General features: G+C 40.7%; 1 protein-coding gene and 1 long non-coding RNA gene across 5 annotated transcripts in view; one reads left to right on the top strand and one right to left on the bottom strand.

The window, feature by feature from the left end:
* Positions 1-16466, bottom strand: part of LOC148900912 (uncharacterized) — a 99716-nt gene that overhangs the window by 71325 nt on the left and 11925 nt on the right. For 3 of the 4 annotated variants that reach the window (XR_016114531.1, XR_016114529.1, XR_016114532.1), the window contains exon 2: positions 3168-3235. This is a non-coding gene — a long non-coding RNA (uncharacterized LOC148900912). Of the gene's footprint in view, positions 1-1426; positions 1588-3167; positions 3236-16466 lie in introns of those variants that run through there. The other variant, XR_016114530.1, reaches the window with a different exon arrangement.
* On the top strand, positions 406-9311 carry irx6a (iroquois homeobox 6a). Its single transcript, XM_088992983.1, has 6 exons — positions 406-746; positions 1603-1905; positions 2686-2795; positions 3009-3304; positions 6047-6694; positions 6795-9311. Exons 1-6 carry the CDS (start codon positions 681-683, stop codon positions 6899-6901), a joined length of 1530 nt encoding a protein of 509 aa, XP_088849109.1. The 5' UTR covers positions 406-680; the 3' UTR covers positions 6902-9311.

Below are 16466 nucleotides of genomic sequence, written 5' to 3'. Positions count from 1 at the left end.
CCTCTTCCAGTTGTTAAAAAAAATATCTGTGCAAAGAAACCATTGCATATATTTAGATGAAGCTATCCTAAAAGAGACACATGGTGGAAAAACGTTGTTTTTTTTTATCATTATAAAATTATATGAAATACATGGTGTTTTTCTTCAAATTTGTCAAAACATAATGATTGAGTAATATGTTGCCATGGCGATTAATTGTCCAATTGTATGTGTGTGTACTTTAAGGAGGGGGAGAAAAGCGCATCTTTGTATCGGATGTGCCTGGCAAAGACCCCCCCATCCCTGGTACAGCACCGTGGCGTTCCGGGATTATAGTGACGTCACACCGCTACCCTTGCATGGATGAATGCTAAAGAACTATAGAGGCACAAATAATAGCACAAGCACAGCCCATATCTTGCAAGACTTACGTTATCCTTTAAGCCTCCTTCGCCTAACATAACATACCCCCCTCAACTAATGACGCTTAATTTCATTTCTCATCAGATCCACTGAGGGGATTATTCATTCGTATAAAACAATCTGCGGCAAAGTCTCTCCTCCTATATGGGCGAAAGTCATGTATTATTGAAAGGGGCGAAGAGAAAGGCCGTGCGCGCGTGGAAATGCATGGAAGAGCGCGGATTTGAAGTGGAATTGGGAGCAATCGATCCGGGCTGCATGAGGAGGAATTATATCTAATGGTTACAAAAGAAGGCGCGATGTCTTTCTCTCAGTTTGGATACCCTTATAACGCAACTTCACAGGTAAGTGTTTTTCCTCCCTCCTTTTTTAACTCTTAAACATTGACGACATATTTTCTCTACTTAAATAATCATCTTCCTGAAAATGTGTGATTTTGTTGACTGTTCCCACCCTCTGCGTGGTGCTTTGTAGTTGTGCCAAATATTGACATACACGCGCTCGTGTCCAATAACACTGAATTATGAATGAACTCACGTGCTGTCTTTTTTTCCTGGTGACAAAATCGAGATTGATGTCACCCTGCGTGGCGCGCCATGCGTAATTACGCATCTTTCTGGTGAAATAAGTCATTCAGAATTACGTGACTGCATGTGACCAAAATTCTCCACTTACTCTTCATTGTATGTTTTCATTTACAGTTTTAATGGGAGAAGTTAGTCACCGGAAAGTTTGAACGTTTTATTTTTTACCAAGTACGAGTTTAAAGTTTGGATTTTAACATAAAATGTAGGTTAGCTAATAGAGTTCACAAATAATAATAATAATAATAATAATAATAATAATAATAATAATAATAATAATAATAATAATAATGATAATGATAATAATAATAATAATAATACTTTGAGGGTTTCTAAATTTACTACGGCCATGCATGTGTCACGTATTATCCAAAACTGTCACTTACATGGTGCAAGCTAAACTTTGTCCTAAATCATGTATTGTCATAAAAGTGACTTACCTCCAATAAAGATAATTTCTCTGTTTGTTTTTTGTATTTTTTCTTTGTCTTTTGGTGACAATCGTATTGCCCTTCATTTTGCACAAGTTATTCTTTTTTTATTCTTACGCTTATTCTTTCTTTCCTTCCCTTTAAGACTTATATCCACTTGTTTTGTCCATCACTCTCTCTCGCAGTTTTTCGTGTCGGCAAACCCCAGTACGACTTGCTGCGATTCGATTTCCAGGTCGGTACCGCCCGAGGGCTCCGCTGGAGGTGCCCAGACCCCGGCAGCCGTCGCGGCAGCCGCTGCCGCCGCCTCCTTCTGCTGTCCCGCGCCGTACGAGAACCGGCTGCTCGCTGGAAGCCGAGGCGAGCTCAACGCGGCTGCTCTGGGCGTGTACGGCTCCCCCTACGCCGCGGCAGCCGCGGCTAGCCAAAACTACACCAACTACTTCCCCTATGGAACAGACCCCTCGGCCGCCATCTATTCCTCTCTGGTGGGCTCACTTATTTTTCGCTTTGCACGCGTCGGAGACGGGGGAGGAAGGGTGGGAGAAAGGGGTAGTGGGCGAGTTTAAATGAATCGATGTATCAAGGAAATTGTGGCAACAAACTCTTAAAACTCGGTAAAGTTATGAGAAACGAAGGAGCAAAATGAGCCAAATAATGTCAGATAAATAATATTCATGTAAAACTGTTTGGATAAACATTTTACTTGGGGAAAGTGTGTCAAAAATGTCATACATAGAATTATGTGTCTTGAATCATGTTAACATTTAATATTAATATTAACATTTTTTTATTTTGCAATTAATTTGAAAAAAATGTGTTTTGAAGTTCATCAAATGAAACCACTGAAGTCAATAGTAAAAGTTTAAAAAGTTGATCCATCATTGTCATTAAAAACAGCAACAAACTAAGCATGTACAAAGAAAATAAAGTTTGCCTTCAAGTCATTTTGTACTTCAAGAATAAATTAAAAGTTTGTTGAGTTTTTTTTCTTTCTTCTTGAAAGCAGTCACATAACAGAATGAACAATCACATAATTTTCAAATTGTGTCACGTTATCATTGCGGTTTTTCAAAATAATGAAACTGATAGAACTACTAAAATATTCATTCAAAAGTTACAAAATTTTGGGGGTATAATTTTACTACCAATAACAAACTCACCTTTTCAAATATATTCTACCGTGTACCAGAGCTTGTCAGTGCCCATGAAAATGTTTTTTTTTTTAAGTTTCATAACATTGAAATATCTTTATTTTTGTGTGGCAGAATCCGCAGTACGACATGAAGGAGAGTGCAGGCACTTTACACTCGGGAATCAGTCAAACGGCTGCGTACTATCCGTACGACCCGTCGCTCGGCCAGTATCAGTATGACAGGTGAGCTTTTTGACGCACTTTCTGTCCACTTTGTGTCATTTGAGCTCACGTGAGGTCGCTTGCTAAAATGTAATATGTTCCCGTTTGTTTAAAAGCCAATTGCATCGAGGTCAATGGTCGGGAGGTTGTTTCTCGGTTACCTGGCTTAATTTATAGCTGTATACATGAAAGGGGGTAGTGTGCCGTCCTTAAATACAACACCTGTGTGTACAGATACGGGACGGTGGACTTTAACAGCACAGCCAGACGAAAAAATGCCACCCGAGAGACCACCAGCACCTTGAAAACGTGGCTATATGAGCACCGCAAGAATCCGTATCCCACCAAGGGGGAGAAAATCATGCTTGCCATCATCACCAAAATGACACTCACCCAAGTTTCCACTTGGTTTGCCAACGCTCGTCGGAGGCTCAAGAAGGAGAACAAGATGACGTGGTCACCTAAAAACAAGGCTGGCGATGAAAGGAAGGACGATATCATTAAAAGTGACCATGATTGTCTCACCAAAGGTTTGTCTCACTTATTTGTTCAAATGTGTATTTTTTGGCATTTTTTTGTGCATCATCAATTTGAGAGTTGTTTTATTGTTGTTGTTGTTGTTAGTACTGTTGCTTTGCCATTCACTGCCACTCTCGAATGTATTCAGAAATTGAAAATATGACATTGTAGAGCGACATTCCCAAATAAATTAGGGTTTTGTTTTTTTTTCTTACTTGGGTGCCGATAAAAGGCTGGCCAGACCTCTGGTAATATTTCTTCCCTTCCACGAGGGGGCAGCATTTCCCTATTTTTCTATGCTTGCGCTTTGTTCCAGCTTCAGCTGTTTTTAAAGTGCTATGGAAACCAATATAGCCGCCCTCGTTTCAAGCTCATATAACTCCAGAACCATATAATTTAGGAATTAGCTGTTTTTTTTCTCATGAAACTAGACAGCTTAAAGCAGGGGTGTGAAAGTAATTTTTTGCCTCTGGCCACGTTGTTATGGTTTCCTCTCGAGGGCCGTTATGACTTTGGGGAAGCCATTAGAATGTTTAATCCCCTCCAGATATTACATATGGAGCGCACAAAAAAAATAATGAATTAGAAGTTTCCAAATCTGAAGTTAAGAATAATGACTTTTATTGTGGTTTACATCCAAGCATATGAAATTTGGGTTCGGATATTAGCAAGCATCATGGAATTTCACAAGTTTGATTTGCTTTCGCCGGCCGAAAAAAAAAAATGATTTGGCCGGCTGGATTTGACCCCCAGGCCTTGACTTTGACACCTGTGGTCTAAAGTTTCTTACTTTACAACTTTCTTATGTTGTCCTAAAACTCAAAATTCTGCAATTTGAGTGACAATGACACAAACCTTGGCACTGGAGAGGACACATTTTCCACGTCTGGCAGTGAATGAGTTAAGTACCATATTTTCCGGTATATAAGGCACACCCAAAAGCCTTCATTTTCTTCAAAATATGACCCTGCGTCGTATAAACAGGCTGCCTTATGCAGAATGTGAATTAATATTGAGCCACAACAGGTCTTGCAACGACTGTCAGCTGCCATGACTCCATTTCCCCCTGTAGAAGAAGTCGTTCGTAAACCCAGCCTCTACTGTAGCGCCTTATAATTGGATTGGATTTACCTTTATTAATCTTGCAGTGGAGAAATTTACATTTCACAGCAGGAAAGTTATGAAAGGAAGAGGAAAGAAAAGAAAGAAGTAGAAAAACAAAATACAGGAGCTGCTGGAAAGGCAACCACTCTCACCGGAAAATACAGTACATAATACTTTCCATCATGTTTTATTTTTGATTGGTGATGCAATTTTGGGACAGTTGTAGCATGTGACGGCTGAATGTTTTTTCTACCTATTTCAATCGCATATTTTTTATTTTTATTTTTTGGCTTTGGCGTCTGTTATAAATCACTTTTGGGTCTCAATTTGTTCAACAAATTAGACTTCATGGTTTAACTAAACATACACCCTAAATACAAAGGTCCCTCACTCCAGACAATCTGGCTGCAAACTGCTCGGTAGCCTGCGAGCTTGCAAGGCTGGTAAAACATGCACTATGTTTTGTTGAAGCATGCAGATTTGCAATATTTTGTCTTTGGGACTCGATCGTCTGGTATTTGCTCGAAAACCAACATCAGTATTATTTTGGCTTCATGATGCCATGGAAATACCGTATTTTCCGGTGTATAGGGCGCACCCAAAACCTTAATTTTCTTCAAAAGATGACCCTGCACATGCAGATGAGCCTTATATGTGAAGTAATATTGAGCCACAACAGGTCTCGCAACTACTGTAAGCAGCCAGCGACTTAATTTTCCCACTGTCAAAGAAGTAGTGTATAACCCCAAATCTACTATAGCACCTTACATGGTGTGCGTTATATTTTGCAAACTTTTATATATTTAGGTATTATATTTGGAAAACTTTTTTTTTTCATTGAAGTGCGCCTTGTAGTCCGGTGTGCCTTATATATGGAAAAATTGAAAATACACCATTCATTGGTACATAATACATTTTCATAATACAGTAAAGTCTCGTTATATCGATATTCAAGGGAGTCCGAAAAAATATCGATATAACCGGGACTATCGATATATCCGACCCTGTTTGCATGTAATTTTCTCCGTGCGTGCATAGAAATAGTATCGATATAACTGGGACTATCGATATATCCGATATCGATATAAAGAGACTTTACTGTATGTGGTTTTTTTTGGATGGGTGATGGGTGATGCAATTATGGGACAGTTGAAGCTTGTTGAAGAATGTTTTTATTTTACCTTCTGTATTTTGATCGGATATTTTGTATTTTATTTTTGGGCTTTGGCATCTCTTATAAATCAGTTTTAGGTCTCAATTTGTACAACAAATTTGACTTAGTGGCATGTGTAAACATGGTACTACCTTGTACTCTAAGTATCACGTGCCGTTATTCCAGTTAATCTGACTGCAATCTGTTTGATAGCCTGCTAGCTTGCAAGTTTGCGAGACTATATTTTGTTGAAGCATAAAGATTTACAATATTTTGTCTTTGGGACAATATCCTCTGGTATTTGCTGCATTTCCTTTCTTTTTTTTGTACTCACATAAAAGCAACAAAAGTATTATTTTGGCAACATGATGCTAATGAACTATGTTGACCTGCTTTGTGGATCTTCGGCTTGACAGTCATATTTTTGCTGTCTCCTTGTCAATTATGTTGAAATATGCTGACACTAATATTTAATCTGACTTTTCATTTGTTGTAGATTCCAATGACTGCAAGGAAGAAAAAGATATTCATTTGAGTGATTTGGAGGACATGGATGAGGACGATTGCGACAAACTGGATGGCGAATGTGAAAAGGGGGTCCCGGACGAGACTGTGCCATTGCCCGTCTCACCCCACAAGAGAGACTGCACCTCAGAGCTTCACTTGAATATGTCCAGTAACTTCCAACATGCTTTCCCCTGTGCCATAAAACCCCTCCTTCCCACTCTTCCTACCGACTTCCTGGATCCCGTCGCCTCCAAGACTCAATCCACTCCGGGAACTTTGACCCTATCTCACTTTGAAACGTCGGACAAACCTCGGATTTGGTCTCTGGCCCGGACGGCGGCGTCCGGCGTTATTCTGAGCCCGCAGCACGCCTCCGAGCTCAGGACGAGCAATTTGAGCGGGGACTGTCAGCTCCAGAGGTTGACGGGTGCTCCCTGTATTCCCACTGAACAATGCGGGCCTGTGAGAAGTCACCAGGAAGCCAATAACATCACCGGTGCTGTGAACCCTTTTCCTGAAGGCCCCACTTTGCACTCCAAAGTCTATGGCCCAGGCAGCTTCAATCACAAAGGCCTCCAGCTGCACTGCCCGGCTTACGGCGCCCTACCAGACACGTGCCAGTATTCCACCGCTGAAGGTTAACGGCATAACTTTCCAACGATAATGGACGTTTCACAAAAAGAAAAGCACATTACTAAAAATCTTTGGGTTTTTTTGTTTGTTTCTCGGTTGTACAGGATTTTCCAGTGCGAAAGCAACAGAGACATCCTCCGACATCAGTCAAGTGTGTGCGACCTTGCAGGATGACAAGGTCAATGCATTCAGGCCTGTGATGAAGAGGTGACGGAACGCGTTTGAAGCATAATTGGATTGCATGTAAAGTGCATCTTAGTGAATTTGCATATTGTGGGAAAAATGTATTTCAGTTGTTACATTCAAAAAGCAAAGCACACGTGCAAAATGAGAAGCATTGAGATGATATTCACAAAGAACTAGCCAGTCATCATCTCAATGAGTAGTTAAACCAAGTACAGTGATACCTCAGTTTACGAACTTAATTGGTTCCCCCGACAGGGTGTGTAAGGCGAAAGGTTAGTCTGCCAAACATTTATTTCCCATAAGAAATCATAAAAAATGAGAATAATCCATTCGCGGGTCCCCATAAAACATAATTTTCTCCTAAATAAGCCTTAAAACTAGACAAAATATACCTTATTTTATGTATTATAAATGTGCTATTGGATTGTAATTAAAGAAATAAACTCAAAGTCAAAGTCACTTTATTTTTGTGATGGTCATTGATGTTGTTGTTCTTGATGATATCAGAGTGAAGTTACCGTGCTTTCTCGGCGATAATACCCTCACTCACAATGTCCCGTTTTCAACCTCTTCTATTGCCTGCTTAGACAACACAGAAACACCCTTAGCGACCATTGCTACGTGTGAATGGTCGACTTAGCGTACTTGTACTGGCACGCTAAGTCACACAAACGCACACCCCGTTCGTGATTTTCAATGATCTCCTTCTTCTGCTCGACCGTAATTTTCTTTTTTGTCCTCTTCGGCTTAACACTAGCCTGTGGTGGGGTCTTTTTCGGGCCCATAATAGTAAAAGTACTCCACTCGCTAGCAAACCATGTCTGCACTCCAAGGAGGTGTGGAAAAGTAGTCCACCAGCCACCGTGGCGCTGTTCGACCGTGTGGTTTGGTGTTCATCTGCCAAACCTAGTCCGCCAGCCAGCTGTGTGGTTTGGTTCGTCCGCAGAAAACTAGTTCGTATGCCAAGATGATATTCTCGCGAATTTAATGTTTGTAAGGCGAAAAGCTTGTTAGCTAAAGCGTTCGTAAGATGAGGTATCACTGTACAGTGAGATTGGAGTTCAGTGCCTCAAGAGTATTTTTTATTTATTTTTACTTTTAATTGACATTTTAGCGATTTGAATGACCTATTTCTTTTTTCCTCATTTAGATAAATGGAGGCAATTCAACAAATAGGAGGGTAATTATGCACTAATGGGCATAGGGGGCCTCAGTGGGGCAGTTATTAGCACTGCATGTTGCAGTGGAAGCTGTCAAACTGTGGAATATTTTGCACATTTTTTTTGTTTATGACGTTGAAGAATTTATGCAAAAATCGTTCACCCAAGATGGAATTTTTGTCTGTGGCAATCCTGCATCATTTGTGAAACCAATGTATTTATATGTTTATTTTTCATCTCGTCTTCTCTGTCCCGTTTAAGTATTATGTTCAAAAAGGTGTATTGTCGTGGCGGTAAAAATGGTTGAAGATGAACTCATTCACTGCCATTTACGAATTTATTTGGGAATTGAAAATATGACGTAGACCGGCATTCCCGAATTTGTATGGGTATTTCTGTGTAAGCTCTCAGTCGTACAGGAGTGGTCCATCGATGAAAAGGTTTCTTCAGCCGCCATCTGGACTTCTTTGAAGGTGTCGGACGTTTTGCTTCTCATCTGCAAATTTCCCCATTGTGGGACTAATAAAGGTTTTCTGATTCTGATTCCGATCCAAGAGGCTTCGTCAACGACTCTGAAATTGTGCTGGTAGCTCTGGCCCTATTTTTTTCTCTTTTGGCGTGGCCTCTCTATAATTTAAAAAACACCTGTTTGTCGATTAGTTTTCCTTTCTCTAAATTTTGGAGACAGTTTATAATTTCTTGTATCTATTGGAAAGGTCCTTTTTTATGGTCAGAGCTACCAGCAATATTTTAGTTCGCTGACGAAGCCTCTTGGATGAGAAGCAACATTTCCGACACCAACAAAGAAGTACAGATGACGGCTGAAGAAACCTTTTCATTGTTGTTTGGATATTTTTTTTCTTGTTTGGGTGCTGATAAAGCGCAGGCCATGATCTACGTTTTTTTCCCTTCCACTAAGGTTCAGCATTTCCTTTTTTCCGTGTAAGCGCTTTGTTCCAGCTTCAGCTGTTGTTAAAGCACTATACAAAGCAATATGTATGTATCGCATTGTATTTCGGACAGCAGCCCTCTTTTAAAGCTCATATAACTTCAGACCGATATAATTTAGGAATCAACTGTTTTTTTTCTGATGAAAGAAGAGTCTAAGGTTTCTTACGCTGCATTGAATGTTTATGTAGTCCTAAAAGTCAATATTCTGTGCGTCCTGTAATTCGATTGACAATGACAAGAACCCTGGCACTGGAGTGGACACAGTTTTTGCACGTCTAGCAATGAATGAGTTCAGTTAAACGCTGTGAGTTGTCATTGTGTTAAAATGTGGAATGTGTTTATTCCCTTTTTTTTGTACAAAAATAAAAAAAAAAGAAAAAAATATTCCTTTTCCCAAAGATGTTTGATGTGTTGTGGTTATTTAAAGGGCTGTGGGGTGTGTTCAGGGTGCTGACATTCAAACAATGCAGAATGCAGATTTGATCAAAGTTGACCACGTCAGCTCGAAGCGAGTGGGTCGTATCTACAAGTCGTAGAAGAAAGGCGTCATCAGCTTTGTTTTAATCGGCGGTGGCGTCGGGTGCTTTGTAGCCAAAGTGCGGCAATGCATGCAGAATGATGGCGAATCCCTTGTGCGCTGCGCTAACTAGGCATTGTGTTCATTAAAAGGTCATTTGTAGCATCAATCTGTTCACACGGCCCATCAGAGTGGCTTTGATTCCGCTCGTTTTTAATCCGTCTCATTTTGGCTAACTAGTAGATGATGATGGTGAGTAAAAGGATTATGATGAGATGAAAATAAATAAAAAGTTTGCAAGACTACTGATACATTGGTAGAAAGTGACAAGTGATTTGCTTTGCGGTCAGATGTTTGAATCCGACCTCTAGCGTTCTTGTGCGAACTTCGCATGTTCTCCCTTTGCTTCTATGGGTGTTCTCCGTATGTTCAGGCTTCCTCCCACGGACATTTTAAAACCAGAGGTACTTTGAGACAACTTATAAATGTGAGAAGCAGTTCGATAAACACTTTTGAGAGAAGAAATTTGTTCAAATTACAGGGATACCTTGGTTTACGATCCCCTTGGCTTACATACTTTTTTGTTTACGAACGTTACGTTTATGAAAATTGTACCTTGGCATATAAACTTTTTTCGTACACGGAGCTGCCTCAATGAGTGATGTGTCGTTCGCAAACGAGCCCGTATTACTGTATAACTGTACCTGTAATGTATACAAAACTGTTTCCTGTACAGTTCATTTAGAAATGTTACCCTGCTCTTCCTACTAACGGCCAGAAGAGGTCACCCGACACACACGTTCGGACGCCAAAGAAAAAAAGCAGTGTACAGTACGACAGGAGATGTTGCCAAGATGGTATCTGTACTGTATATCTACTGTATTGAGTTTACTCACACAGTAGATTGCTGTGCGAGTGTGTGACATGCTGGCTGGCAAAAAAAAATCTAGTACGCGTTGCCGGCTGCTTGCGCGTTGTCGTAACTCAGAAAATCTCTGGAAATATGTTCCAGCGTGCATTTGTTCAAACTGTCCCTTCAGACGTGAGTACATTTTACAACAGACCTGTAGGTTACTAGTGTGGGCCTTTGGCGCAACCTGGTGACCACAAGCACCATGTTGGTGACCCCTGTTGAAAAATTATCCATCGGAGTATGAACATTTTGCCTATAAGACCCTGCAATTGACGATGAACCAGTCAAAGCACCTTCATTTCACTTGTTTGCTAAGAATCACGGCACACAGTACGTAGAGAAACCTCGTCCACAGCCTGGATAATATATTAGAAGGCATATTTGAGGGATTATTTTTGCATTAAAGGTGTCATATATTTCCAGCAAAGTCATATCGAGGTGCTGCGTTTATCATCCCGGCTGTCCTTGGCCACGATAAATCCTGGCAAAATAGATGAAAATGAGAGGTGTACTAAGGGGCTGTTATTATATAGACGGCTTACTTAGTCGGGTGATTTCAACTTATTTTTGGACCGTTGTTAATAACCTGTTGGGGTCAAAATAAATACACACAATTATATAATGGTGGAATATTCAAACCTGGCTGATAAGCAAACAGAGTGAATGGAACAACAATGACGTAAGGTAGGGTAGAGAAAAAGCTAGTCTGAATGTTAAAAAAGCAAAAAAATAAATAAAATGGCATATCATATTGGGATTTTAAAAAGAAATTACCCTCGCACACAAAGCAAAGTGATTAAACAATGCTAGGGTCATTTGGGTGTGCAAGAATCTGTGAGGCCTGACCTCAAACCCCTTCTAAAACTCAACCTAATATTATGAGCAGCTTTAAAAGGACAAAAGATTGAAATATTTTAAGCGCATTTTTAAGGAGGGGTATGAGGGGTAGGGGGGTCGGGGGAGGGGCATCGTATTTGTTCGACATGTCTAATCTGAGGTCAGACATGAAATCAGTGATAAAGTTTCATGTTTCCTCATAATAAATTCCTTAGGTAGCTTCAATGCGGATGTGCAAATCTCCCCATAACACGTTCATCTTGGTAAATTACATTTTTCATATGGGAAGGGAGGGGGGAGAAGAATGCGAGGCCAGAGGGACTGTGAGTTGGGTGGGGTCTCCCCCATGCATAATCCAAAACAGATTTGCCATAATCTAAGAATGGGGCACACATGAGCAAAAAAAACATGCAAGGATAAACATGACTGGTTAAATAGGTTTGATCAAATTATTCATAAGTGACATCGCTTGTGAAATGTGACGGCAGAAATCAGTCGACCACCATGTGCCCCGCCCTGCTGACATCACTGAATTTCTTGTGGGTCTCATTAACTATGCTCTTTTCCAGTGTCAGAAAACATAGTGTCAGATTAAGCAGGTTAGAACGACCGTCCACTTGTTTATTTTACTTTATCATGGAAATTATATATATATATATATATAAAAAATCCTCGTCTCACCCACCATGGGTGGTGTCTGTCCCCATTTCAGCTCGGGTCCTCCACCAGAGGCCAGGAAGCTTGAGGGTTCTGCGCAGTATCCGTGCTGTTCCCAGCACTGCGCTTTTCTGGACCGAGATATCCGATGTTGTTCCCGGGATCTGTTGCAACCACTATATATATATATATATATATATATATATATATATATATATATATATATATATATATATATATATATATATATAGAGAGAGGGAGAGACAGACACAGAGAGAAAGAAACAGAGTAAGAAAGGAGATAGAGAGAGTGACATAAAGAGAAAGATAGAGAAAGAAAAAGAGTGAGAGAAAGACAGAGAGAGAAAGAGAGGGAGAGAGAGAGAAAGAGATAAGGACAGAGAAAGATAGAGAAACAAAAAGAGTGAGAGAGAGACAGAGAGAGAAAGAGAGGGAGAGAGAGAGAAAGAGATAAGGACAGAGAAAGAAGAGAGGAGAGTGACAGCTGGAGAAAAAGAGAGAAAAAGAGAGCAAGAGAGAGAGAAAGTGGGAGAGAAAGAAGAGAGAGAGAGCGAGAGGGACAGAAACAGAGAGAGAGAGCGAGAGAGACGGAAAGAGAAAGAGAGAGAAAGAAGAGAGGAGAGAGAGCGAGAGGGACAGAAACAGAGAGAGAGAGCGAGAGACAGAAAGAGAAATAGAGAGAGAGAGAGAGAGAGAGAGAGAGGGAGAGGGAGAGACAGAAGGAGAGAGAGGGAGAGAAAGAGAGAGAGAAAGAGAGCGATAGAGAGAAAAAGAGAGGGATTTTTTTTCTAACGGTCCACGTCACGTGAGATTGGATAACCCAATTGTAATTAAAATGTTTCTAAATGGGTATATGCAAACTTCTCACCCACAGCGATGGTTTCTAAAATCAACAGTTATAATCCAAAATGTAAAACACGTTTTCAGACCTTGGCGTCATTTGGGAAGAAGCGTCAACTACTGCCGCATTTGTATTAGCCCCGCGAGCCGGGTCACCAAAGGCTCACGTCCACGAACACAATGCCTGTTTGCATCGTGTAGAGAAATCATTGGATGTCCACGATGGGTTAACTTCTGACAAAGTACCATCGGGTGGCATCCATCATGACCCACTAAGGCCTCCCGTTTAATGAGCCGGTGGTCACCGCGTACAAAGAATCAGAATTATTATGACAGGACAGCGCCAGACTCTTGGCCGAAAGAGTAAGCCTGAGTAACAACAACAACAACAACAAGGCAAACAATCGTTTTGGCCGGACGACTGACAAAAATGCCGGCAAAGAGGTGCCATTTGATGTGTCCCACGCCGGGCAAATCGGGCACTTTCGAGTTCAACGTGCACCCTTCATTACATTTGCTCAATGCAATGAGGATGCCATATTGTTTGGGTTCATGTCTCTCACCGTGGAATTTCACATTGCCGATGTCGCTACAAGGTCCCTGCTAATGAGTTTTGTCAAAGACAATTACAAGCCAGCCCGAATGAAAAGCTGGCTTTGTACGCTTCCTGAGGTCGGATGTTCTCTAGCCTGTGTTTGACCCGTTCCTCATGTCCCAAAACATCCCGGCCTCCATTCCCGAATCAGCGCCGGTCTCTGATCTACTCCAACACCTTTGTCTTGGTCACATTTGTCCGTCGATGTGACGCTAATTGACCGTGGCACAAATTAATGCCGGTGTGCCGCCATTTCCCAGGAAAGTTGTTCTGCGTTTAAACCCCGGACCGATTACGCTCTTTGGGGGCATCGCTCTACTATGGTCCGTGATCTGACCTCTCGCAGCAAATCAGATCATTGACAAACTCTTGATAAGTTCATCAAACTAGTTGCTTTTTTCTTAAATGGGTTTGAATCATGACATTCACTTACTGTCGTCAAAAGGTAACTCCGCCAAACCTCCAAACCCTGGAAAATCTTCTCCAAGGACGACAATTTATTTAAACTTGACCGCCAAATTGGTGGTGTTGTTAAATCCAGCTTCTTTCATCGTCGTCAGCTGGCGAAAATAAAACCTCTCCTTTCACATGAAGACCTTGAAGCAGTTATTCATGCCTTTGTCACATCTCGGCTCCATAACGGTCATATGCTCAACTTTGGAGTCAGTCAATCCTCCATGAAGCGTCTTCAGCTGGTCCAGAATGCTGCTGCTCACGTCTTGACTGGTACTCGTAAGAAGGAGCATAATACTCCTACTCTGGAATCCCTTCACTGGATTGTATTATTTGTCTTCAAATCTGTAAATGACCTCGCTCCTCCTTAACCCAAACTAGCAGGAGGGCACACATCACTCCTGTTCTGGTCTTACTGCACAGGTTAGCATTACTGTGATAGATTACTTGCTTACTTACCTACCTACCTACTTACTTACTTACTTACTTACTCCTCTACCCCTACACACCTTCCTGAGGCCTCAGGTCTGCTGACCAGACATTATTAGTTCTGCCAAAAACTAGACAGAGGCTCAGAAGTGATCAAGCCTTTTCAGTTGCTGGTCTCAATCTCTGGAATGACCTGCCACTGAACATTCGGCAAGTCCCCTCGCTGCCTATTTTTAAAACACGTCTCAAAACTCACTTCTACTCATTGGCATTCGAGTCCGCATGATTCCGACTTGATTTTGGTTCCACTCCCTGGTGCTTTCTACTATCTTTGTGACTGCTTTATTTCCTGTATATAATAGCTGTCCATGTTAAGCGATTTGTTCCAGCTTCAGCGGTTGTTAAAGCCCTATATAAATCAATATGTATTGTATTGTTTTTTTTTTCTCTCTTTCATTTATGAACTACCAATCTGCATAGCAACGAGTGACATAAAAAAATAACCAAAGACAGATGCAGTGATGTTATGAAAAACTCGTCATCTGTAGCTTTGAAATGGTTAACAAGCTGAAGCCGCAAGTGAAATGTTCCATCTGTTTCAAATTTGAGACTTTTTGAAGGCAAACATATCACATAATTATTATTGGCCAAGATCTCAACGAACATCATTTTTACTTACCAAAGACTAAACAGCGGACTCGCAAACAAGTGACAACTATAGCTTGCATCTGATTTTTATAATTTCTGACAGCCTCTGAATATTTTTTTAAACAATTTCCATCAATATTTTGCCATCTATTTGTTTCCATAGAATTTTTTTTAAGCAACTTAGCCTGTCACACTCTCTCCCGCTTGTCAGTGGAAGCAGTGAAATGCAGCGAGAGGTCATTTAAGCTGCTCGGACTGTGTAACTACTGGAAGGAGTGCAAATGGTTCTCTGGGGACGCTGAGAGTTTGGATTGCCGTGTTTTCTTTGAAAACACGCACAGCAGCTCACTCGACGAGTTCAGACCTCGGCTTGGACTACGATCACTCCCTTATGAAAATATCGTTTCTCCCTCAGCAGGAGTTCTGGTCTAACGTACAGTCTATTTTATTATTTTTTTTAATAAGTCAATGTAACATTTCCTGTGGAACGGGGAAGAAGTCAAAAGATGCTTTAGAAATGCACAGTAATAATCCAAAATATGTTTTTCCATGACTGTATGGCATATAAAAACAAAAAAAATCAGCCTTTCGGTTTTTCTTGTGTGCACTTCAGCTCACTGGTGGAAGTAAACAAACCTTTCACGCAGTAAAAAGCAAACAATCTGAAATTTCGGCACCAAAGAGGCTTTGACTTCTCTGTTAAGTGTTAAATTCCTGATATCTTGTTTGTCCGGTTTTGTTTGTCCGTTTTGATGGCCACTGACCTTACCGGGGAATAGCGTCATGAGCATCAGCATAATCTTCTGTGTCATTTTAATGCCTTTTTATAATCCCTATTCCATACACACATCTCCTTTTTAATCTCCTTCGTTCCTTCTGTTTTTCTTCCTCTAGATTTTGGGCATCTGCTTCAATTTTACAGTCACCAGTGAAACAAAACATAACAGCAATTATCCAGCTAAACATTTTGATTACACCATTTATGGTCGTTTTTGGGGTAAGGTCCAACTTCGGTCAAAACCAAATTTTAATTAGTCTTTTAAGAGTTAATAGGATCCATATTAACTCATTCACTGCCAGACGATGTGCAAAAATGTATCTACTGCAGTGCCAGGGTTTTTGTCATTGTCACTCGAATTCCAGGACCCACATAATATTGAGTTTTAGGACTACATAAACATTTGTCGCAGCGTAAAAAACCTTACTCTCTTCTTTCATAAGAAATAAGAATTCATTCCTAAATTACATGGATCTGGAGTTGTATGAGCTTGAAATGAGGGTGTCTGTCCAAAATACAATGCAAAACATACATGTTGGTTTATATAGCGCATTGACAACAGCTGAAGCTGGAACAAAGCGCTAACATGGTAAAAAAGCAAATGCTGCCCTATTGTGGAAGGGAAAAACATTGCCAAAGGACATGGCCTGCGTTTTATCGACACCCAAAATAGTAGAAAAAAATTCGGGAATGGCGCCCTACGTCGTATTTTCAAATCCCGAGTAAATTTGTGAATGGCAGTGAATGAGTTAAGATATTTTATTAAAAACATTGGGAACAATTGTGTTTTT

The sequence above is a fragment of the Hippocampus bargibanti genome, linkage group LG03, assembly GCF_051943395.1.
Source record: "Hippocampus bargibanti isolate YZ-2025 linkage group LG03, ASM5194339v1, whole genome shotgun sequence".
NCBI classification, from domain to species: domain Eukaryota; kingdom Metazoa; phylum Chordata; class Actinopteri; order Syngnathiformes; family Syngnathidae; genus Hippocampus; species Hippocampus bargibanti.
Note: the sequence above shows the minus strand (reverse complement) of the source record. Positions and strands in the feature narration are given on the sequence as shown.

Coding starts and splice junctions, on each gene's coding strand:
- irx6a (XM_088992983.1), top strand. CDS start 681: ATGGTTACAAAAGAAGGCGCGATGTCTTTCTCTCAGTTTGGATACCCT. Junction 747..1,602: donor CTTATAACGCAACTTCACAG/GTAAGTGTTTTT, acceptor TCTCTCTCGCAG/TTTTTCGTGTCGGCAAACCC. Junction 1,906..2,685: donor CCGCCATCTATTCCTCTCTG/GTGGGCTCACTT, acceptor TTTGTGTGGCAG/AATCCGCAGTACGACATGAA.